Source organism: Oreochromis niloticus, linkage group LG15 (genome assembly GCF_001858045.2).
Source record: "Oreochromis niloticus isolate F11D_XX linkage group LG15, O_niloticus_UMD_NMBU, whole genome shotgun sequence".
Lineage (NCBI taxonomy): Eukaryota > Metazoa > Chordata > Actinopteri > Cichliformes > Cichlidae > Oreochromis > Oreochromis niloticus.
The window spans coordinates 38803965-38829384 of record NC_031980.2 but is presented as its reverse complement, the minus strand read 5'-3'; the positions used below and the strand labels follow the sequence as shown (position 1 = coordinate 38829384).

Here is a 25420-nt window from a genome sequence, read left to right as displayed (position 1 = left end):
AAGCTTTCATGACATTATTCTGCGTCGGGTGGTGGTCAGGGCAAGCCAGACTGACAAGTGGGACATTGAAAGTCACCTCTCTGGTGGGGAGGGAGCCTGAGATTGTCGAAATTGGGGTCTGTTCTATAGCAAATGCAGAAAAAAATGTTTTAAGAAAGCAAATAAGTTGGTGTTCTAAAAAATATGATATTTGCTTGCAGGAAACCAGGAGAGCTGAGTCCTCCATCACAGATAGTGTGGTCAGTGAAGATGGTCACCGGCAGGTTCAAGCTCATTGCATGTTGTGAAGAGTAGAAAGATATTTTGCTGCTATTATTCGCTGCTATTTTTATAATCATCATTACCATTTTATTATTAATATTGATATTGCATTCAGATGTTCAAACATATTGGTATCATATTAGTCTTTATTACAGGTCCAGTAAGAACCACGTTAAACTGTTGAGTTGAATCTATAACCCGAAATGCTTTTGAATCTATAATCTTAAATGTTTATATGCAGACTGCATTGGAAAAGAAAGGCCCTAACGTTGAGTATACTCTGTGCCAAAATGAGACAGGAAACTGCAGGCTGACAGGAAACGCCATGCTTTGCAAAAGTGAAACCAAAAGCAGCGTCTGAGTGCAAGTATTTTGAGCAGGTTATGAACAATCAGGTTATTCTTTATTATCTTTTATTCATCTATATCTTTTGATTAAGCTTTTAGTAGAGGTTCTGGATTAAAACATTTATTCAGTAGATTACATATTACATATATAGTTCCAGTTAGGTTATTACATGTAAGGATGAGCCTCTGTTCTGGTGAAAGGTCAGAACTGCAATGGGTGAGATGAGAGAGCATTTAAGGACGAGACACACATACAGCTAGTGGGTTCATTTGTAGGTGAAAGTTTAAGCATGTTTTGCTAGGGTTGCAGTTTTATGTTAGTGTACGTGACTGTTTGATGAAGAAGCAGGTGCACAATGCGAGAGCTGAGCTGGCTTGCGGGAAACCACCGGGGAGAAGATGGAAGCCAGTGTCCTTTTAATTGTGTCACAAGTTGTCAAACAGAACATTTGTGGTTTTGAGTTGACGTATCCATGTAATTTACGCAAGAGGGGGCGTTCTAATACCCCGATGTATAAAACTGTGTTCTGAAGTTTTGGAGATGGAGATCTGATGCTGTCTGTGTCCAGTGTCTATCTCCCACGCTGCGTGTGTTTCATTAAAATCTTCGTTGACTCCACCTGACAGGGTCAGTGTGTTATTCTGATCTCCACCATCTCTCTCTCCTCAAAATGAACCTTAACAATGTCCAGCCCACATCCACTGCCACTGTACTTAAGGGAAGTTAAAGACTTTCTTCTGCACTTACATTTAGATCACTTAAATCCATGACAGTCATTCAGGTAGTAATGCCTGGACTGGAAACAAGCCCTCCTTAAAATATTACAACATACCAGCATATGTGTTGCTTAAACTACACGCTGCACTTGTGACTGAACAGTAAATACATTTTGATTATATCAGTAATGTAACTACAACACAAAGTTGTGGAAAGCCTAAACTTAGTTTCACATTAAGTAAATCTGAGACTTTGTTTCATTGTAAGATTATAACAATGATGGTCATATAATTGATTGTTGCTTAGCAGAATAGTGTTCAGTATGTTGGCTCATATACTTTTTTACATTTCCAAATAAAAGTTGGGCTGATTTTAACACCATTACAAGAAGCGTTGTTAATTATTCTTTTTGAATCATTTGCACACAGTGTTATATTATTATAAGTGTTGAACTAGAAATGTCTAGGTTGAAAAAAACGTAATTTAAAAGTAAGTTACTACAAATAGTTTTTTTTTTTTTTTACTTAGTAGACCCTGAAATGTTTGTCAGTGGGTAAACAATTATTATTTAGTTATTAGTTATGAGGCTATGAGTTATGAGATTCTGACATATGGTTTAAGCTCTGCTAAGAATAAAGGGCAGTGTGCAGCCATCATGCAGTGTGTGAGTAATAATTGCACTTCTACAAATCAATGTTACCAAAAGCCAAGGACCCTTTATTGTCTGAAGGAAGAGAACTTAACAGAAATCTAATGTTATAGTCTGTGTTACTTAACTTTCATTGAGTGTGAAGCAGTTTGAAGGCGCACCGATGAACACACATCATTTTATTTCTCACACTGTCTGAAAAATTTGACTTTGTAGAATTGCAACTCAGTATGATGGTAGGCGAGATGGACACCTTAACAATGTACCTTGGCTCATGTGATAAGGCACATGATCAATAATGGGTCTTAAGACAACCGTCTTAAGGGACACCTCCCAATGTGGGTTTAAATGCCTGGGACACTCCACAATTTGAAGAAGAACCATCTTGGAGGAGAGTTGAAATGTCTTGATGACATTTGAAGAAGTCTAGCTGCTTTCTTTCTAAGCTCCTAGACTACAATGACCTAGTTGACGGACAACCTATACAGGCAACAAATACATGAGATAACAATGGGAGAGGAAATGAGTGGGACAAAAAGAAAGTGACAAAGGGTCAAAATAAACATAAACAAGAATAAATTATCATTCTCTTACCTTAAAAAATTAAGCTCTTTGAGGCAACTGTTGTTGTAATTTGGGGCTACATAAATAAAACTGAATTGAACTGAATTGAACTGCATAAAGGGAAGTCATGAGTCCCAAAACACATGCCGGGTCCATAACCCAGAAGCATGACAAGGACACTCTTTAGACTCATTTTAGCACACGGACATCGAAGAACCAGGACTAACTGTAAACCCAGGATAAAGAGTTTCAGTGAATGTGGTGTTGAAGGTGTGGAGGTGGATCAGAGTGTCAGAGGAGACTCTGTAGAAGGACAGAGTGCCAGCAGCACAGTCCACATACACTGCTACTTTGTTAGAGACAGAAGAGGAGGAGGAGGAGATAATTGTTTCTCTGTTATAGTGCCAGACGGAACAAGGACCATCATCAGTGCAGCTCAGTCGCCAGGACCGATCATTACATCCAAACACACAGTTATCACTGCCTCCTTTTCTTCTGATTCTTCTGTAAGTCACTGATATGTCAACCGTTCCTCTCCACTCAGCCTCCCAGTAACAGCGACCAGTAAGACCATTTCTACACAGAAGCTGAGGACAAACATCAAATCTGTCTGAATGATCAGAATATGACTGAACCTCCTCCACATGTGTCACCTTCCTGTTATTGTCAGACAGTTTGAGGTTTTTGTGGACTGTGTTTGTGTCGATTGTGAGTTGACAGGAATCTGGTGGAGAGAACAAACACAATCCAGCTGCAGTTATTGATCCATCATCTATTCATTGATTGACACTTTGACAATCAGAGATGTGAATGAGTGATGTGACAGTTTGAAGATGGTTGAATGTGTGCTGCTTTGTTTTCATGAATCAAATTAAAAACACACTTACACTTTCTCAGACCTGGTCTCAACCATCGGACTCCAGCAGGCTCCACCCTGAAAGGAGAAGGGGGGTCAGACAAGCACAATCTCTTTCGGCATGCACACATGGGCATTACATCGCTCTTATACACACACCGTGAGACTGTTCCTTAATTAGTGTTTAACATTTTCAGTGCAGTGAAATGTCCGTCCAGATGGTTCTAAAGTCAGTGAAAAATATGAACTGTTCCTCTGTTTTTAATGGTAGTTTTAAGTCAATTAAGTGTCTTGAATAATACAATAGCATGCACTAGCCAGAGCGGCATATACAGCCATCTGCTGGTACCGGATGGGGTGAGTGTTACAATATTTGTCTGCGTCACATATATTTATTCATATCCACTTTACAAAATATTGACCTGATAATTTCCAGTTTACAGTCTGGACTCTCCACTGCAGCAAACAGAAGCTTCACTCCTGTGTCCAGCAGGTTGTTGTTACTCAGGTCCAGTTCTCTCAGACTAGAGGACTGGGACCTGAGAACTGAGGACAGACCTTTACAGTTTTTGTTAGAGAGGTTACAGCCACACAGTCTGAAAAAAAAAATGAACAAGACAAGTAATGCTGGTGTAGTATGGTGTTCATGGTGCAGTAACAGGTTATCAGATTTGACAATATGTATTATTGTTTCAGGACTTGCTTATAACCCTATAGCCTTAAGTTGAGCCCTTCAGAAATGTAAGCTCACTTTACTGTAACTCAGAATTAAATCCTAGAAATACCAAGACAACACATAGATAAAATAATCTAATTAGCTTCAGTTAGTTATTTACATGTGTAATTATGAAAAACAGATACCTAAGAATTTCCAGTTTACATTTTGGACTCCCCAATCCAGCAGATAGATGGTCGACTCCTGAGTCCTTCAGGTTGTTATTACTCAGGTCTAGTTCTCTCAGACTAGAGGACTGGGAGCTGAGAACTGAGGACAGAGTTTCACAGCTTTTCTCTGAGAGATTGCAGTCACTCAGTCTGAAGAAACAATGATAATTATGATTATATACATCGCCTTTGAAGATGGCGAGACAAAATAACTGATGGTTAAATAAATATCGTACAGGTTAACTCTGGAACAAAAATGAAACAGTTGAATTTGCTCTGAGAAAGATATGTCTCTATATGTAAATGAAAAATATAAGAACCTGATTAAGACATCTCTTAATTGGTATCTAATTTGTATTGCGAAACACCATCAATGACAGCCAAGTACAGACCAAGTTTAAGGTACCATTATGTTACGCATGCTCAAAATGTACAGATGTGTGCTCACTCTGGTTACTCTGTTAGGGACAGAGATGCTGTCAGGGGTTGTGGTGTGGAGCGAAGGAAAAGAGGACCCAAATGCAGGACTTGTTGATGAGTGATAAACTGAAGGCCGTGTTTATTATTAAGAGTGGGTGAACAAAACATGAAACAGAGGACTGCCTGACTGGCTGACTGAATGACTAGCTGGCTGGCTGAACTGAAAACACTCACAGGAACAATGGCAAGACAACAACAATGACAAGACCATGAACTGATGAAACGGAGGGACTTAAGTACACAGGCTGAATAATGAGTGATTAGGGGCAGGTGAGTAAAGAGCTGGACTTAATCTGATTAATGATCAATGGGAAGAGAACTAGAACACAATGCGCACAGACTAAGGCTAACACAATAAAACAGGAAGTGGAACATACGGAAGATAAACAGTGAACATGAACTGAAAATACTGGGTCAACAACCCAGGGACCGTGACAGATACATACTATAGTCTCCTTTATATGATTTACTTAAACACTTCTGTTTTAGATTTGGTTAATATAATTATTGTTATAGGTAGGAAATACTGCTAGATTTCATTGTCATAATGCCTAATACTGCACTGTTAGCCTTTGCAGTAATTTCCATAGCTTAGTACTGCAAAATCAACAGTAAAAAACTCTAAAGGATGTTAGCAGTTTAGTACTGTAATTTGCATGTAATTGTGGGAAAATTCCATGAGATTACATTATTTTTACGGTAACTCACTGTACTCATGGAAACAGCTGTAAAATACAGCAAATGTAACAATTGGTGATGTTACTGAGATTATACTATTACACCATCTGGATTTCTGTTGTTTTCTACTGTAGATCTAAGAGTAATTACCTAAATCCTCATTCAGAGTGTATTACCATAAAATGCAATTCATTGTGAGAGTAGTATCACATGTAAACTACAATATGCAGCATCATTTTTAACTTAAGGAGTAAGTTGCAGCTACACTATTTGAAGTATTTGAAGTATAACTGAAGTATACTAAGAAGTACAACGAAATTGCATTGCAGTGCTTTTTAAACAAGAATTTGTCACAAATTCTTGTGTAATGTCTTTTACCTTCTGAACAGAGTAAGTGGGATAAAAAAAAAAAATGTTTAAACCGTGAGTGAAAAGGGTTAATAGTTAATAAACCTCAACTCTCAAATCATTTTCTCACCTGTTTGCAATATAATTCTGGTACGTGAACTTTGAGTGTAGTTCTCTGCAAAGGAAGCCTTCTGATAGTTGGAACTATTATCTGACTGTCTGGGGAATGGAGTGATTTGTTACATGTGAAAAATATGTTTCAACTGGATTTTAATTACTATGTTTCAACCAGAAGTAAGCCAAATATAAACTAAAAAGTAAATCAATAGTATACTTGTAAGTTTAGTATTGTGTTAGAGTAGAGTATATTTTAAGTATACTCTTATAGACTGGAAAGGACATTATGCTAGTATAGAGTATACTTCTATATACTAAAACGGGGGCCAATGTAGGTAACGTATACTTAGACTGATTTCCTTTCTATATGTTATATTTAAAGTAATGTTTAAAAGTTACTTCATTTAGCAGGGTGTAGCTTTTTACTCTTCTTATTCTTTTTTATACTGGAACTTCATTGTTTCTGTATAAGGTGGTACTTTTAAGACACCTCTGCCTAACTACAGTGAACTAACCAGAAGTCTCGGAATATGCTCTGGTGGTCATTTTACACAAGTTCAGGTGTCACACCTATGAAACCTACACCACTAACCAGCATCAGTCCTACAACTTCACTCTCAAATTTAATAAATTCTGGGACAAGCAGAAACTGTATTTTTAGCGGTGCATTTTGTGGCAGGCCAGACTGCTATAAAATGCACTCTCCTTGTAGCACCACTTCATCTTGGTTCAGAAGAGATGTCCTGGATATACATGATAATGCAACACGGGTGTTTTTGTTTGTTCATGTTTAGCGCGTTGGGTTGTGATTTTAAAGCGAATGTTACGTTTTTAAAGCGTGTTATGCGACAGGTGTGTGTAGCACTGGTTACACATCTCAATGGGAGAGCAATAGTCGAGACCACACCTTTACCTGACGTACAACATGACGTATGGCGCACACTTTCAAAACAACAATGGAGGATAGCAGATATTGATCGAGGCGGCTAATGCTCCTTTCGCTGGTTGCCAACCACCATTAAATAACAAGAAGAAGAAAATATTGATCTGCTTTTCTTAGTTTTGCACGTTTAAGACACAATTCAGACTCAAACAAAGCTGCAAAGCAGGAGAACAACATGACCATCAACTATTCTGTGCCACAGTCCCAGTTTGCTGCAGCACAGAGTGATGATGAGATGGTGGAAGTACAACAGAGACAATTTACGGACCGTTAACATGTGCAACTTAGAAGTAGTCAGAGGTAACTGGATGGAGTTCAGTCAGGTTAAATGCACGGTTGATTGGATTATATCTGAAGATCGTATGCTATTCGTGACAACTCTGCTAGACTCCAAATTTCTCGTCCATGAGGGAGTATCTCAAAAGTAAATGAAACAACTAAACTTAACACTTTTTCCCTAAAACGGACTGACATGGGAAACATTAAAGTTGGATTGACACCAGCTAATCAGTCTGAAGGTAAGTGCTTTTTCACTTATTCAAGAGAAGTCAGAAATGCGTTCTTGTTACTGTTTGTTTTGACTTTTAAGCTACCGTGCCAGGTTATTTTCATTCAAATGCTAAGACAAAATATCAATATCTATGAATGTGGAGACTCAAAAGACTAGTTAGGTAATAGTTGCCGATGAATTTATGAGACTTGATAGAAAGTTGGACGTTTGCAACAGGTGAATCGGTTAACTACCGAGGTTGTGCCCAAATGCTTAAAGCTGTTAGCTGGTCAGTGTTTTCAGGTGTGCTTGTACTACCTGTACGGTGCGGAGTGCTGACTAAGTCATGTTAAACCCATTAAAGCGTCGAGCTCAAATATCTTTTCATTTTTGTGCACTGCTCTCTTTTCTTTTGTCAGCACACATTTTCTGTTTATTGAAGCCTTTTGTTAATAATTTTGATCATGTAAAAACTGGGAATTGGTCCCTATTGACAATACTCTTATTTTTCTTTCTTTTTTTCTTTTTTTTTTTTTGCATTGCATATGCCATTTAGGAAAGGTAATTGGCCATTGAACTTTTTGCAACTATGTGTATTTATAAATTATGTGGCTTCCGTGCACACAAATTTATATTGTTCAGTTTGCATGTTAAAAGCCACAAACATGTAGCTAACTATAGGCTTTCTTGTGGAACTGAGAACTGTCCTGCCACTTTCAGAACATTTTCTGCCTTTCATTCACATATGCCTAGGAATCACAGAACAAGAAGGGAGACCACTGAGGAGGAGTTTTATAAGTTCACTGGTGACCTCAGCTGTCAAGTTCCTGGATGTGGGTATGCTGCACAAAACTTTACAACTCTGTGCCCATCTCAGATTTCACATCAAAGACGGGAAAAAAGTATTATGTCCATTGGAAGATTGTTCTAAATACTTCAGTGTCCGAACATCATTTTCCAGCCGTATTTCTCGAAAACATAAGTAGACAGTTCAGCAGTCAAGGCAACAAGGAATTGGGGAATTTGCCATAATACAAGGACAGGACACAGTTAATCTATTAGGAGACAGTTGGCTTTGTGTAATGGAGGCTAAAATGCTCTTACCAACCAGCACTATACAGAGCATCATAGAGGAATTTCAGGATCTTCTCAGCTGTGCAATGCACGATGTTCTTGCAATACTGTCTGACAAACTGTCTTCATTTAATATTCCACAAGCAGAAGTGGACAAAATCAATCAAGAACTTTTTTCATAGAGGACTATATATATATCTGAGACACAGTAGGTTTCCTGACAAAGCTTTAAAATCAAAACATCACTATTTGTTACATTATGCAGAGCTTATCCTTCACTTTGGACCACTCATTCGTTTGTGCACCCTTAGGTTTGATAATAATAATAATAATAATAAATTTTATTTATAAGCGCCTTTCAAGTCACCCAAGGACACTTTACAATAGGAAGACACATAGTAAAACAATAAAAATAAGAACAATAAAACAAAGCACAAGATAAAATTAACAAACAATGGATTCACAGTGAATATGCAGATTTGAACAGATGAGTTTTGAGTTGGGATTTAAACTGGGGGAGAGAACCAATGTTTCTTATTTCTGGGGGTAGGCAGTTCCACAGCCTGGGAGCAGAGCAGCTGAAAGCTCTGCTTCCCATGGTGGTGAGGCGGAAGGAAGGTACAGCAAGCTGGATAGAAGAGGAAGATCGAAGTGAACGGGCAGAACAGGTAGTGGTTAACAGGTCAGAAAGGTAAGGAGGAGCGAGGTTATGAATGGCCTTGAAGGTGAGCAGAAGAAGTTTGAATATTATCCGGGATTTCACAGGGAGCCAGTGAAGTTCCTGAAGAACAGGGGTGATGTGCTGGTAGGAGGGGGTTCTGGTGATAATGCGAGCAGCAGAGTTCTGAACCAGTTGAAGGTTATGGAGGGATTTTTGGGGGAGACCATGCAGAAGAGAGTTGCAATAGTCAATACGGGATGTAACAAGACTGTGGACAAGAATGGACATAGACTGGGTGGAAAGAGAAGGAAGTAATCTGTTAGGTTTGAGAGCAAGCACTCGTATTTCAAAGCATGTACAAGTTCAGTCTTGCATAACTTTGTCAACTTATCCAAGACTGAACATCATCAGTTACTGCAGTCGTACCTCTCAGTGGGCCAAATGTTTCCACCTATAGTTCAAATGATTGGAGAAACAAGTGATTAGAATCATCATCTTTACAACGCTCTCATTCAAGAAGCTGTGGCAAACTTTGGATGTGTCAGCAGTTGTCTACAAAGGTACCAAGTATGTCAAAGGCTATGTTTCCATTGTAGATGACACTGATGATGGCTTGGTTTTTGGGAAGATAGCTGTTATACTTGTTAACGATTCTGAATTGTACTTTGTGCTTGAGTTGCATCACTCAGTACTCCTCATTGACCTTGGACTTCACTGCTTGCATTGCCCTACAGAAAGAAGTGTTTGTGTAAATGCTGAAAGTCTGATGGATTATTACCCACCACCACTTTATAACATGGCAGGCCTTTTTGTTGTCTCCTTACACCATTCAGTTTCCTCTTAATTCTCTTTCAGGGATGGAAATTGAAGAGGAACTCACAAGCCTCCTGCCGACACTAGACAGAGAGAAAATAATCTGCATTGTAGAACATCTGACGGACGTTATTGGTGTACAACAAAAAAGTGATCTTTTGTTTGTGGAGGCGGAAGATCTCAAACCCTTTCGCACACCAATTCAAATACGTAAACTACTTCTTGCATTTAAAGGAGGTTTGTGTAGGTTCTGTACAAATCATAGAGTTGAGTCTATGATTTGAAGGTCACTCATAGACTCATATGTCACTGATTAGCTTTTTTTTCTCTTCACCATACTACACATGTACTTTGACAGTATAATATTGAAGAGCGTTTTGGGGCTCACATTGTCTGGTAGATAATTAACACGGAAAACATAAACAAAAGTAGACACTAAATCTAACACCATTAACCTGTCATTGGTAGTGGTACAACTAAGGGTTTGAAATTGTGACATACTGTAAAATATATTGACTCAAGCTCTTTTCAATGCAAGACCTTGAGTTTGTAGTTCTTTTGCAGTCCTGGGATTGCTTCTTTTCATCTTCAGACAAGGTCCCCAAAAACTGCCTTGCCGTTACTACTCAATCCTAATTGAAGGGTTCATTTTTTAGTGAGGACATATTTGTTGACATAGTAGCTTTTTAAGGTAGCTTTTCCAATGATCTTTATTTATTTATTTTTTTAGACGGCAATAGACCAGAGAACCTGAATGACACCATTACTCTGGAGCCTTGCCCTGCTGCATCAGCTGAAACATCAAGCCATCCACCTCACCCCTCCTCCTCCACGTCCACCACTATGTACAACCATTACTCCAGCTCTTGGGTCTCACACTTACAGATTCCTTGGGAAAGATTTCCACTCCGACTGTGGCATGCAATCACAAGAGGGGACAGAGCTCATCCAGAGGACAGGAGAAGTATGGTTAGAATTGTTGTGGAGGCAATGCAAGTTCACTGCAGGAACCCTAAACGTGCATCTTGTGAAGAAGTTGTTAAAATCATTGTAAACAGATACCCTCAAACATTTGCAGATTTTACTGAAAAGGGAGAAAGACTGGGTTGTGGACATTATTCACTACTGAGAAGCATCAAATCTAGAGTTGAACATGTTAATCGAGATAATACAACACATAGGCTTCGTCAAACAAAGAGAACCAGGAATGAGGAAGACTGCAGTTCCAATAGTAATGCAACCTCACCTAAAAAAGTTAGATGCCTTGTTGATAGCTATGGTTGTATAAATTGGCAACCAGTTGAACTTCCTGAGGGGGAAACGCCAGCTTCTTTAGAGGAAAAGAAGTACATCTTGTTAACAATTTTTAATTCAGAAGGACCTGGAGCTGTGGAGAGACCTGATGTGGATGACTTCATGTGCCTCACATATATTTCTCAGTGGCAGCTTATCAACAGTTGTCCCTCACTTTCAGTAGCTGAAATTCAGGAGCAGTGGCCATTCTTGTTTACTCGGAAAGGTCTTTCGAACCACTTTTACAAACTCACAGGGATCGATATCAGTGAGCGCTTAGGTCAGGCCCTCATAACCAAAGGCAGAAGGATTATTAACTATTTCTCCAGCCAGAAGCTCAAATGGAACCTTGGTATACGGACACTCATCCAGCAGATAGAAAGTGAGGGAGTTTTGACCAACAACAAGGTTGGCACAGCAGCCATACTTCTCATGATGAAGTATTACAAGGAAGATGAAGACTCCCTCTTTGTCTTAGCAGATGTAAGCTTTTTTCATACAGCTCTATGTTTAATGCTGTTGCTTGCTGTCCTGTTTGTGTTTTTGTTTTTTTGTTACATAACATGTCTTGGTCCTTTTTCTGGCAGGAAACATCTACCAGGATGTCCCTTGAAGCAGAGAGCAACCTGCCAATCACTCCAAGGCTGATTATGCTTGGTGAGAAGTCACTCATGAAATAGAGCTGATTAGACCATATTAAAATTTCTGTTTGGCACAGGAGCTTTTCGTGGACACAGGTATCCAGTCTCTGTTATGTTAGCTCAAATTTCTGTATTTCCTTTATAAACCAAGGTTGTTGGACATGTGTCTCAGTGAACCCAGCAAGGTAACAATATCAAATTTCACATTACATATTACTGATCAACATAGTAGTCTAGCTACACCAACAGCAGAAATACTGAAATCAATACTGTAAAGCTTAACAGCAGCACAAACTATAAGCTCCAAAATAACCATACAGTTGATTCATCTCCGGTAATTTAATTGGGCTGCCTCTTTGTTAGGTGTGTTTAATGTGCAGAATAATTCCCAATTATGTACAATTATAATATGTTAAAACAGACTTATGTACATAAGGCCACTGATAATTAACTGTACGTAACTATTTGCTTTATGACTATCTAGACAGTGTGAAGAAGTGAAGTATTGAAATTATTTTATGTTGCATAATGACAACATGTTGCCCCTATACATTTAAGGACAAAGTTCAATGACCGCCACCTGCTGGATGGTGAGCGCAGAGGGGCGTGTAATTGTTGAGCTGGACAAAGAGAACACCTTTGCTGATGAGATGTCAGTCTTCTTTGGTTCATTCTATGTATTGAACCTGGAATACCAGGAGTCAGCGTGTGCAACATTGGAACTAATTCAGAGGTATGTTTGAACAGTTAGCTAATAGTGATAGATGATGACTAAATTATCCCTAAGTAATTCATTTTTTCACATCACAACTCAATGTTACTGTATGTTACTATTTATTATGGCATGTTTTCAGTGTTGGGAAGGTTACTTTTAAAATGTATTCCACTACAGAATACTGAATACATGCCCCAAAATGTATTCTGTAACGTATTCCGTTACGTTACTCAATGAGAGTAACGTATTCTGAATACTTTGGAATACTTAATATATTATCATGCTGTTTACAACTACATGAATGTCCTATTGCTGTGATTTATTACTGTTACTGAAGGTCCGCGGCTCCGAAACGTAGTAAAGGGACCTCTGGCTAATACGTCCAGTTCCCTGTCGGGCTGGTAGCCGAAAACTAGCTTTACTTTGTTGTCTGGGTCAACTTTGCTTGCGGGAGACAGAGAGAGGCGTTGAAAGGCTTCTCCAACGGAACTTATTTTTTCCGGAGGAAAACACGAACACAGTGTACAGTTGAGTCTTAATAGCTTACTTACAAATGGGTTCGTCAGGCACTCTTCTTGGCTGCAGTGGTTATTATTATATTTACATGCTTCCAGCTCCCGTTTTTGCTCCGTGACAGCTCGGACTTTTCCTTTCTCCCCCTCCCTCGCTCACAGACACATAACGGGTATGGTAGTCCATTCTCCCTGCAGCACGGACTACACTGCCCATCAGGCTACATGCTTTAGAGCTATGCCTGTAGCATTCTGCCTTTTAGCTTAGCACAACAACAACAACAAAAAGGCGCTCTCTCACCCAGGAAACACGCAGAGAGAGAGCGTCACCCTGTAACCATGGCAACCGTAACGCTGCCGCCTGGAACAACAGAACGTAGCTGTCAAACAAACCCAAACAATCCTGACCCGCGACAATATGAAACAGGGAAGTACCGCCGTGTAATCCATTTATTTCAACAAAGTAACTGTATTCTGAATACCACCTTTTTAAACGGTAACTGTAACGGAATACAGTTACTCATATTTTGTATTCTGAATACGTAACGGCGGTACATGTATTCCGTTACTGCCCAACACTGCATGTTTTAAGGTTTTTTGTAAGGATACACCCTGAAGAGGGAACAAAATGTACCTCCAAGGTTGGGACAAGCAGAAAGACTGGGACCACTGTGAAGTGAAGGGTTGTTCACATTAACCCTCATGTCACAACTTTCCTCCAGTGCAGGGGTCCCCAATCTCAGTCCACGAGGGCCGGTGTCCCTGCAGGTTTTAGATCTCACCCTGGGTCAACACACCTGAATCACATGATTAGCTCATTACCAGGCCTCTGGAGAACTTCAAGACATGTTGAGAAGGTAATTTATCCATTTAAATCAGCTGTGGTGGATAAAGGACACATCTAAAACCTGCAGGGACACCGGCCCTCGTGGACTGAGATTGGGGACCCCTGCTCCAGTGGCTTACTGAATTTGAGTGGAAAACTTCAAATTAGGTAACTGTTTTTGCCATTTTAGTGAATTTCTTGTATAATTTAAGTGACCAATGTGTTGTTACCTGTGTCTCCACAGACGGTCCATGGCCCATGCTTTCTGGACATTTACACAAGATGAACAATGAAGACAAGCTCTCTTGCCATCTTGCAAGATGCTGTCTCTGTCCAATAGGTTTTTTGAGTGCAACAGTTTTGATTTGTTTTTCCTTCTTTTACCCGTTTGTTAAAAATTATTTCAGCTACTTACACTTTAATTGTCACATGTATTGGGTCACCCTACAAATCAATGAACTCAGTCCACAAAGCAAGGTCAGGGTTCAGTGCAGGTCAGTCAAGTTCCTTCACACCACACACGCTCATCCATGTCCTTGTGGACCCTGCTTTGTGCATTGATTTGGTGGTGTGAGCCAGTATTTTGGATAAAGTGTATATAAAGGCAGAAGTGTGGGCTTGATATTGTATGGTGCCAAAAAAAGGAATGCCAAGGCATTTCACATTGTAGGTTTAAGACCCTACAAAATGTAACTGAGAAAACCCAACACTTGAGCATATGTTGTCTGCCATGATATGGATATGACATAATATCGTTATTGTTTGTACAACCATCTGAGAAAAAAATGGATTACATGGTTTAGTAAAAACAAGTGCTTCCTCAATGAAAATATGTTTTCAGTTCTTTTCAGTTTTTGATTTTGAAAATGTGTATTTCAGCAGGGAAAAATCAGAACAGAAATAAAAAGTGGTGTGAAGTACATGAATTATTGTGTGTGTGTATCTATCTATATCTCAATCAATCGATCTTTAGTGGGTATATATATGTTTTTATATAAATAAATAAATGGTACCTTTCTTTTTTAAAACAATAAAAAATTTTTTGAACCCTCCAGTCTCTTACAGTATGTTACTGTTTCCTTAAATTACGGCAAATTACGACGTGTTAAACAGTAAATGACCGCCTTTTGGGACACGGTATCCTCTAGCAGAGATTAATATTTTTGGTACTGATGATGCGTGATAACGGTAAGTTACTGGTAAATATATTGCAGTTTATTACCTTGCAGCGGGCTTACAGTGACATACCGTGAATAAACGGTAGTATACCAATTTCTTAATCACAGTATAATGTTACTTTGTTGACGTAATTTACGACATAACGACATAACGGTATCTCACTGGCGACCATGACGCCAGTGAGACACCGTAAAAAAAGCTACGGTGCGTTACCATAATTTGTCCAAGAGTATTATACCACAACAGCAAAAAACGGTATCATCCTGCAGAACGGTAAGCTACAGTAATACGGCGTCACGGTATGACGCTGGCAACAGTGACGCCAGTATGTTACCGTAAAGTGGAGATGAAAAGTCTAACAGTGTGTTTCTGTGCCACTAAGTAAACATGAAGTTGTTTTGAAGTTGGAATGCATTGATGTAAACTTGATGTAAAAGTGCTCTGATTCCACTGTCACCAAAGTGCTTGCTCATAGGGGTTATATGATTGTTGGAGTTTTACCTGCTTTCTTTGTCTTGTTGTAATGTGTTTACCTTTCATTATAAAGCACCTGGAGTCAACTGTTGTTGTAATTTGGCGCTATGCAAATAAAACTGAATTAAATTAAGAGATTAATGAAGTAGACAATCTCAGGGCTAAAAAAAATTATGACAAAAAAGAACAGGTTGTAAGGATTAATTTTAGAACTGTGATAAAAACTATTGCAGACTGAACTGTAATACAACTATAATAAAGAGATGAGCACATGTTTACTTACAGAGCTTTGTTGGAGGCTTTGACAACTGGCAGCAGCCTCATAAGAGCCTCCTCTGAAGCAGAGTATTTTTTCAGGTCAAACACATCCAGATCTTTTTCCGATGACAGTAAGATGAAGACCAGAGCTGACCACTGAGCACAAGACAGTTTATCTGGGGAGAGACTACCTGATCTCAGGGACTGTTGGATCTCTTCCACTAGAGAATGATCATTCAGTTCATTCAGACAGTGGAATAGATTGATGCTTTTTTCTGCAGACAGATTCTTATTGAGCTTCTTCTTGATATACTGGACTGTTTTTTGATTGGTCTGCAAGCTAATTTCTGTCTGTGTCAGCAGACCTTGTAGGAGATTCTGATTGGTCTCCAGTAAAAGACCCAGGAGGAAGCGGAGGAACAAGTCAAGGTGTCCATTTGGGGTGCGTAAGGCCTTCTTCACAGCACTCTGGTAGAGGTTGGAGGATATAGATTTTTTTCTTAATATTTGGGGATTTTTTAAGTTTGATTGCTGTTCTCCCAGCAGATTGAGTCCAGAGTTGATGAAGGTCAGATGGACATGAAGAGCAGCCAGAAACTCCTGAACACTCAGATGGATGAAGCAGAACACCTTGTCCTGGTACAGTCCTCTCTCCTCTTTAAAGATCTGTGTGAACATTTCTGAGTACACTGAGGCTGCTCTGATATCGATGCCACACTCTGTCAGGTCTGATTCATAGAAGATCAGGTTTCCTTTCTGCAGCTGATCAAAAGCCAGTTTTCCCAGAGACTCAATCATCTTCCTGCTCTCTGGACCCCAGTGTGGATTTGTCTCAGCTCCTCCATCATACTTGACCTTCTTCACTTTGGCCTGAACCACCAGAAAGTGTGTGTACATCTCAGTCAGGGTCTTGGGCAGCTGTCCTCCCTCTCTGGTTTTCAGCACATCCTCCAGAACTGTAGCAGTGATCCAGCAGAAGACTGGGATGTGGCACATGATGTGGAGACTTTGTGATGTCTTGATGTAGGAGATGATCCGGCTAGCCTGCTCCTCATCTTTGAATCTCTTCATGAAATACTCCTCCTTCTGTGGGTCAGTGAACCCTCTGACCTCTGTCACCATGTCAACATAGTCAGGAGAGATCTGATTGGCTGCTGCAGGTCGTGTGGTTATCCAGAGACGAGCAGAGGGAAGTAGTTTTCTCCTGATGAGGTTTGTCAGCAGCACATCCACTGAGGTGGACTTTCTAGGGTCAGTTAGGATTTTTGTTTTGTAGAAGTCCAGAGGAAGTCGACACTCATCCAGACCATCAAAGATAAACACAACCTGGAAGTCTTCAAACCTGCAGATTCCTGCGTCTTTGGTTTCAGTAAAGAAGTGATGAACAAGTTCCACCAAGCTGAACTTTTCCTCTTTCAGCACATTCAGCTCTCGGAAAGTGAATGGAAATATGAACTGGATGTCCTGGTTGGCTTTGTCTTCAGCCCAGTCGAGGGTGTATTTCTGTGTTAAGACTGTTTTCCCAATGCCAGCCACTCCCATTGTCAGCACTGTTCTGATTGGTTCATCTCTTCCAGGTGAGTCTTTAAAGATGTCTTCTTGTCTGATTGTTGTTTCTGGTCTGTATGGTTTCCTGAGTGCTTTTTCAATCTGTCTGACCTCATGTTCATCATTGACCTCTGCAGTCCCTCCCTCTGTGACGTAGAGCTCTGTGTAGATCTGATTCAGAAGGGTTGGGTTTCCTGCTTTAGTGATCCCCTCAAACACACACTGAAACTTCTTCTTCAGGTTAGATTTAAGTTCACGCTGACAAACTGCAGCTGGAAGATCTAAATAAAAAGAAAAATCACCCAGAATATACGGAAATGTTTTAAGATTTACATGATAATCTTATTCTCATAAAACGTAAATCTTTTAACCCCTATTGGTTCATCTCTTGATACATTAATAAATCTTCTAGTTATCTAGTAGTGTATATTCTTAGAGTAATCCCCTTACTGCTCTGCAGCCGGTCAGCCAGCTCTTCCTGTTTCATTCTCCTCAGGAAGTGCACTGCAATCTTTGCAAATGCCTCTCTGATGGTCCTCCATTGTTCTTCATCCACATCCTCCCTCTGACTTTCTGAACATTTTGTGTAATCTGGACTCAAAACCTTCTGAATCTTCCTCAGTTCATCCATTACAAAAGTGATGATTTTGTCCTCGAGCAGCTGGAAGAGAATACTTAATAAATGTCTCATTTAGACTTAAACAATGGAGCCAAACATCAGATCCATGTTAAATGGTTAAATGCATTTATTCTTATCATTCCCTTTTCTACTCCACAAAAAAGCATATGTATTCTATTTAAACAGGTGCTTTTCATTTAACATATAGCCTTCAATTTAGTAGATGACTTGTTATACGTCCTGGGCTACAGCCACCCCAAACCACTGCTGGACAGACTGACAACCCACTAGTCTACAAAGAGCAGCATGGAGATGACTGTGATCAGAAAAGATGTAAAAGTAGTTGTTGTACATGTACAGACCATAAACATGGAGTCCAGGTATGTTTGATACTGCTGGGCAAACTGACCACTGGGAACCTCTGAGCTCATTTGGTCCACTCTGTGGAGGAATCCTGGAGAATTCATTTAAGAACAGAGTAAAGATTTAGTAAGAGAAATTCTGACAAAGACAGTGACTTACATGATTCCCTGTAGTAAAAGTTCACTAGTCATCGTCATCTGGCTTTTCTGTTGGAAGAGTAGCTTATCTATAGCTGAGAGGAAGCGGTTGGAAAAGCTCATCAGGAAGGCCAGCTCTGTCCTAGGATGCCCCCTGGACAAATCTGACTTGATTAAATTTGTAAAACACACTCACTAGTGAATTAAGTACTTGACTCCCTGGATTAACTCTCAAACACTCACCATAAAGTAGATGAAATTATGTCTCAATAATTTCAATAACAGAAGATTATCATTTGTCCTGGAAAATTAGTTTGCTGCTTTATATAAAAAAAATATCCGTCCGGAAAAAGAACAAGCTAGGTTTCTCTTCAGCACTGTAGCCAGAGCTGTGTTTAGACAAAAATTCCTTAAACATTAACTGGTAATGACTTCATGAACCTCTTTCACAAATACAATTTTAACCCTTAGAAAAATAACTACTCATAATCATCTCACAGATGTAACATTATCTACAGCTACTTTCAGTACCACTGATATTGATTTAGAGTCTTTATTTAGACTCCCTGCCCCCAAACAGTATGATTTTTTTTTTAACTATGCAATCTACGAGATTATCAACAGCTAATACTGATTTTATACAATTTCTATATCAATTCTTGGGACTATGCAATCAAATAATGATAATCATCATATGACCCTTCCACCTCAATGTAGGAAATAAACCACGTAAATTTATGGGAAAGTGCAGGACCCGGCCAGAACCTTCTCAATCCTGAGAATGACTAAATAATTAAAAACTTTAAAAATAGCATTTGTTAAGTATATTACATAGATGTCTTAATGGTACTTTTGATAACAATGTATGGATTTCATAATTTTAAAATGCAGTAAAATGCAGTAAATGCAGCTGTGAACCACCTGTATTTCTTTTTCTCCGTGCTCTGCAAATCACTGGTAAACCGCTGCAGTAATTTTAAGGCCATAAATAACTTTTACAGACAGCTAAGACAGTGCAGACTATCATTAGCATCACAGGAATTCTTTTCATCTGATGTAAAATGTATAGAAATCCATTATTGTGTATAGTGTCTTCCGGCGTCCCCCGTGTGCGCCAGCCTGTTACAGCAGCTCTGCTCATTCTGAGTTTCTTTCTTTCTTATCTTTTTTCTCCTCGTAATTTTTTTTTATAACTAACGTATTAGTAATTAGACTCTGCAACCATGTTCTACCGTTTTGTGCTAGTCCTGGTCGTTTTTCTCATTTTTTTCTACTTTTTTCATCCGTGTCTGGGGACCCAGAGCAGGGATCCTTTGTTTACAGTAAGGATCAGCTGTTAGCGCTGCGTCCTGCAGTGGTACTGCCGGCGGACAGACTCGACATTCCCAGTGAGCTGAGGAAGAAAAGACGGGGGTGTCATGCTGGGAAGAAGCGCCGTCGCCCGAGAAGGAGACGTTATCGACCATCTCTTCCTTCTGTAATTATTGGAAACGTAAGATCTTTGCCCAATAAGATGGATGAGCTGACGTCGCTAACCTGGTCACAGAGGGAGTACCGGCAATGTAGCATCATGATGCTAACGGAGTCGTGGCTAACACCGCTAACTCCGGACACGAGCGTGATACTACCGGGATTCCAGCTGCTGCGAGCGGACAGGACGAGAGACAGCCGTAAGAGGAAAGGAGGGGGACTGGCAGTGTTTGTGAATGACAGATGGTGTAACCCTGGGCACATCACTGTAAAAGAACAACTCTGCAGCAGAGACATTGAGCTGTTAGCCGTTAGCATGCATCTGTACTAACTGCCCCGGGAATTCTCGCATGTTATCGCGCTACCAGCGTATGTCCCCCCCTCGGCCAACGCGGATGCAGCCTGTGACTCTCTCCACTCTGTGGTCAGCAGACTGCAAACACAATCTCCGAGAGCCCCTCTCATAATATCAGGGGACTTTAATCATGCCTCACTGGACTCCACACTGCCCACCTTCACCCAGTATGTGACCTGCCCAACCACAGACAATAAAACACTGGACTTACTGTATGCCAATGCAGAAGAGGCATACAGTTCATCACCTCTCCCTCCCCTGGGCAGATCTGATCATAACCTGGTGCACCTTGTCCCTGTGTATGAGCCCTTAGTGCGCAGGGAGCCACCAGCCACCCGCACAGTACAGAGATGGTCGGAGGAGAGCGAGGAGGCTCTTAAGGATTGTTTTGAGTCGACTGTGTGGGAGGTGATCTGTGATGACCACGTATAGGACATCGACAGCCTTACTACATGCATTACTGACTATATTAATTTCTGTGTGGATAACACCGTACCTACCAGGACTGTACGGTGTTTCTCCAACAACAAACCTTGGATTACCCCAGAAATTAAAGCTGTCCTCAAGCAGAAGAGGAGGGCCTTCAAATCCAAAGACAAAGAGGAGCTGAAAAGGGTGCAGAGAGAGCTGAGGGGACTGATAAGGAATGGGAAGGACAGCTACAGGCAGAAGATGGAGAACCAGCAAAATAACGTTGGTGAAGTCTGGAGAGGCCTCAGAACCATCTCAGGCCACAAACATCAGAACTCTCTGCCTGGGGGGGATGTGAGGTGGGCAAATGAACTGAATCATTTCTTCAACAGATTTGATTCATCCATGAGGCAGTCTCCAACATCGGCTGCAGACTCACCCACCCCCACTGCTGCTGTTCCACCTCTGACACATCAGACACTTCACACCTCCTCTATTCACCCTGCTCACTCCTCCCCACCCCCAACAACAGCATCCAATACACACTCAACACAAGGCTCCAGCCTGTCTCTCTCAACCAAAGCAGCGGGTCCAGATGGCATCAGCTCAAGGGTCGTCAGGTCCTGTGCGGACCAACTGTGTGGGGTGATGGAGCACCTCTTCAACCTGAGCCTGAGGCTGGGGAGAGTCCCACAGCTCTGGAAAACCTCCTGTGTTGTACCAGTGCCAAAGACTTCATGCCCCAAGGACCTCAACAGCTACAGGCCGGTCGCTCTAACATCCCACCTGATGAAGACCCTGGAGCGGCTGGTCCTGGCTCAGCTTCGGCACCTGGTGAGCTCATCACTGGACCCACTTCAGTTTGCCTACCAACCTGGCATTGGAGCGGATGATGCCATCATTCACCTCCTACATCGTTCCCTCGCTCACCTGGAGACCGCTGGGAGCACTGTGAGAATCATGTTCTTTGATTTCTCTAGTGCCTTCAACACTATTCTTCCCACGGTCCTGAAGGACAAGCTGGAGAACTCAGGAGTGGACCACCACCTCACAGCATGGATACTGGACTACCTCACCGACCGACCACAGTATGTGAGGACTCAGGGCTGTGTGTCGGACAGGGTCGTCTGCAGTACTGGGGCCCCACAGGGAACGGTTCTGGCTCCGTTCCTCTTCACCATCTACACTGCAGACTTCACCCACAACTTCACCCAGTGTTTCCTGCAGAAGTTCTCTGATGACTCTGCAATAGTTGGCCTCATCACTGATGGGGACGACAAGGAGTACAGAGGACTGACTCAAGACTTTGTGGACTGATGCCAGCTGAACTACCTCCAGATCAACGCCAGTAAAACCAAGGAGCTAGTGGTAGACTTCCGCAGGCACAAACATCCTCCACTGCAACCACTGAACATCCAAGGTATGGACATTGAGACTGTGGACAGCTACAGGTACCTTGGTGTTCATCTGAACAACAAACTGGACTGGACTCATAACTCAGACGCCCTCTACAGGAAAGGGCAGAGCAGGCTGTACCTGCTGCGGAGACTCAGGTCGTTTGGAGTAGAGGGCCCACTCCTGAAGACCTTCTATGACTCTGTGGTGGCCTCAGCCATCTTCTATGGTGTGGTCTGCTGGGGCGGCAGCATCTCTGCCAGGGACAGGAAGAGACTGAACAGGCTGATTAGAAGGGCCAGCTCTGTTGTAGGATGCCCTCTGGACCCAGTGGAGGTGGTGAGTGACAGGAGAATGGTGGCTAAGCTGTCATCCCTGATGGACAACATCTCCCACCCCATGCAGGAGACTGTGATAGCCCTGAGCAGCTCCTTCAGTGGCAGGCTGCGGCACCCACAGTGTGGGACGGAGAGACTTCGCAGGTCTTTCCTCCCCACTGCTGTCAGACTCCACAACAAAGACTTCAACTGATCTAACACACACATGTGCAATAACACTAAGTGCAATACTCTTTTTCTGAAAAAGTTATATTTTTTACTCAGTTGTATAAAGCATTTGCATTCTGTTTTATCCTATTGTATATTTTATTCTATTTATTCTACTGTATATAGTATTTTATTTTATTTTATTCTATTCTTTACAGTTGTGTACAGTATTCTTATTTCTATTCTATTCTATTCTTATTTTATTCTAATTTTGCTATATAACTTTTGCACTGTCCACTTCCTGCTGTGACAAAACAAATTTCCCACGTGTGGGACTAATAAAGGTTATCTTATCTTATCTCATCTTAGTAGCTATTAAGTTTAATATATGCCCTAGTAAGCTATAGTACTTTTTCCTTGGGGAAGGTACCATCTGTGCAGTCTACAGTTCTGTTGAAGAAAGATGTTGAATCATTTTAATTATTGTAGAAAAATAATTGATTTCAGTGCATTTGTTTTACACATGCATTAAATTAAAGTTGATTACGTCAATTAAGCATTATGAGGTGGAGGGTGGGGTGTGGTTCCCTATTTTTTTTGCTGGGAGTTGGCAACTCTATTAGTTAGGTTGTTTAATATTTCCGCTAAGTACTCTTTAAAAAACCAGAATAGGGAGGATGGTGTAGGTTTACATTTATTAGACTGATAAGTATTGCTGAACTATGAAATATTTGATTTTTGATTTGGAGCTATATAAATAAAACTAAGCTGAACCATTAGACCGGTCACTTTTTAAGGACTCACAGCTGGGTTCAGGTCAATATTGGCTGTGTGACATGGAGAAGAGTCATGGACAGTTAGAGATGGTCATCTCACCTCTGAGCTTTGGTCTGGCTCTCATGTTCCCCACACAGAGTGGTTTTAGAGGGAGGGACTCCCTCCTCTCCTGTGGTGGGAAGGTTACTTTTAAAATGTATTCCACTACAGATTACAGAACACACGCCCCAAAATGTATTTTGTAATATATTCCGTTACGTTACTCAATGAGAGTAACGTATTCTGAATACTTTGGATTACTTAATATATTATCATGCTTTTTACAACTACATAAATTTACTATTACTTTGTGATTTATTACTTTTACTGAAGGTTATTCACCATACCAATACCAACTAGATTTTTAAATCTTAATATACAGTAAAATGAGCAACAGTGGGGTGGACATAAGGTAAGGCTGCGCTTTTTGAAGCGATCTCGTATTGAAAACTATTCCAAGCGTATATAAAACAGGTCCGCGGCTCCGAACCATAAAGGCATAAAATCGTAAAGGGACCTCTGGCTAATATGCCAGGTTCCGTGTCAGGCTCGTAGCCGAAAACTAGCTTTACTTTGTTGTCTTGGTCAACTTTGCTAGCGAGAGACAGAGAGATGTGTTGAAAGGCTGCTCCAACAGAACTTATTGTTTCGGAGGAAAACACGAAAAAAGTGTACAGTCGAGTCTTAATAGCTTACTTACAACTGGGTTCGTCAGGCAGCCTTTTTGGCTGCAGTGGTTATTATTATATTTACATGCTTCCATCTCTCGTTTCTGGTCGGTGACATCCACCAGAAACAGCGAGTCCTTTGCTCCCTCCCTAGCGCTCACAGACACATAACGGGTATGGCAGTCCATTCTCCCTGCAGCATGGACTACACTGCCCATGAGGCTACATTCTTTTGGGCTATGCCTGTAACACTCTGCCTATTGCCTTTATATTAAATCATTTTTGTGAATAATTTTTTCAAAACTTTCCTTACGTCATTATGCGGGCCGTAAGTAGAGGTGACGTGGGCCGCGAGATTTCAACAAAGTAACTGTATTCTGAATACCACCTTTTTAAACGGAACTGTAACGGAATACAGTTGCTCATATTTTGTCTTTTAAATACGAAATGTCGGTACATGTATTCTGTTACTCCCCAACACTGCTCCTCTCAGTCAGTCGAAAACAGTGCAGATAACATTAAACATGCACATATATTTGTACAGTTCTTCAAAGCAGTGATAAAGCTGAGTACTAGATACAAAAATCAGATCTATAATAAATAGGTCATTTACTTTACTTGAATCTCAACCTTCCTAATTATGTCCCTGCATCTAATTTCTTACATTTATTACGCCTCGCTCTCTCCCTTCCTGTTGCTAGAACTGCTGTGCCCGCTCCTTCCGTTCATGGTTAGTACTGGCAACAGCAAGGACTTGTTACGAGTTTTGCAGCACTCCGGACAACTTACACTGGTTAATTTGTGCAATCATGGTTGGTTATGTTTATTTTTCGCTCTTAGCTTTTCAGCTCAGACTTTTAGTTTTTGTTTGTCCCCTTTGTTAACCAATTCTTCCACATTAACGTCTGTGCTACAAGGTGCATAAGTGCATACGGAAGGTAGGGGAGTGCTTGCATTAACTTCTCAGCAGCACACTGGTATCACCTTTTTTATAAATCTTCTATGAAAAGTAAAACATTTTTTATTCACTGACTAAACTAAGTAACATTCTTTGTAATCTATTTTTTACAGAAAACAGCAGCACACTGCTGTGTATGACTTTTATGGAAAGGCAATGGTTTTCTTCCACAAAATAAAAATGCAACAGCTTTGTGTTTTTTTCTGAAAATTCAAACAAACACAAGAGTGATCCAAAGTTTGTCCTGAAAAAAGAGCTGAACATCTGGTCTAAACACTACAGAGCAGAAACAAACAATAAAACTGTTGAAGGAGGAAACCAAAGCAAACTTACAGTTTCTTCAAATGGACACACGAACAAGGAGCTCCACTCCACACCTAGGCACTAAACAGAGACACACAGGTGAGCTGCTT

The 25420-nt window shown here is 40.7% G+C and overlaps 2 protein-coding genes and 1 long non-coding RNA gene across 8 annotated transcripts in view; 2 read left to right on the top strand and 1 right to left on the bottom strand.

Moving 5' to 3' along the window:
- The window catches only part of LOC109199848 (uncharacterized), an 827125-nt gene that overhangs the window by 14205 nt on the left and 787500 nt on the right, over positions 1-25420 (top strand). The window lies entirely within an intron of this gene.
- On the bottom strand, positions 993-25420 carry LOC100702410 (protein NLRC3-like). Its single transcript, XM_019354667.2, has 8 exons — positions 25341-25420; positions 18312-18403; positions 17781-17991; positions 15808-17611; positions 4257-4430; positions 3818-3991; positions 3427-3473; positions 993-3263 (listed from the first exon to the last, which is right to left on the bottom strand). Exons 2-8 carry the CDS (start codon positions 18378-18380, stop codon positions 2734-2736), a joined length of 3009 nt encoding a protein of 1002 aa, XP_019210212.1. The 5' UTR covers positions 18381-18403; positions 25341-25420; the 3' UTR covers positions 993-2733.
- Positions 5459-12739, top strand: LOC106097021 (uncharacterized). Of its 6 annotated transcripts, XR_003214124.1 has the most exons (5): positions 7809-8721; positions 9395-11660; positions 11765-11834; positions 11970-12003; positions 12377-12541. It is a non-coding gene; the product is annotated as an uncharacterized LOC106097021 (long non-coding RNA). The 6 variants fall into 6 exon arrangements; XR_002059778.2 differs by lacking the exons at positions 7809-8721; positions 11970-12003 and adding an exon at positions 5459-7364 and having other exon boundaries at positions 9927-11660; positions 12377-12739; XR_002059776.2 differs by lacking the exon at positions 11970-12003 and having other exon boundaries at positions 7809-8169; positions 9927-11660; positions 12377-12739.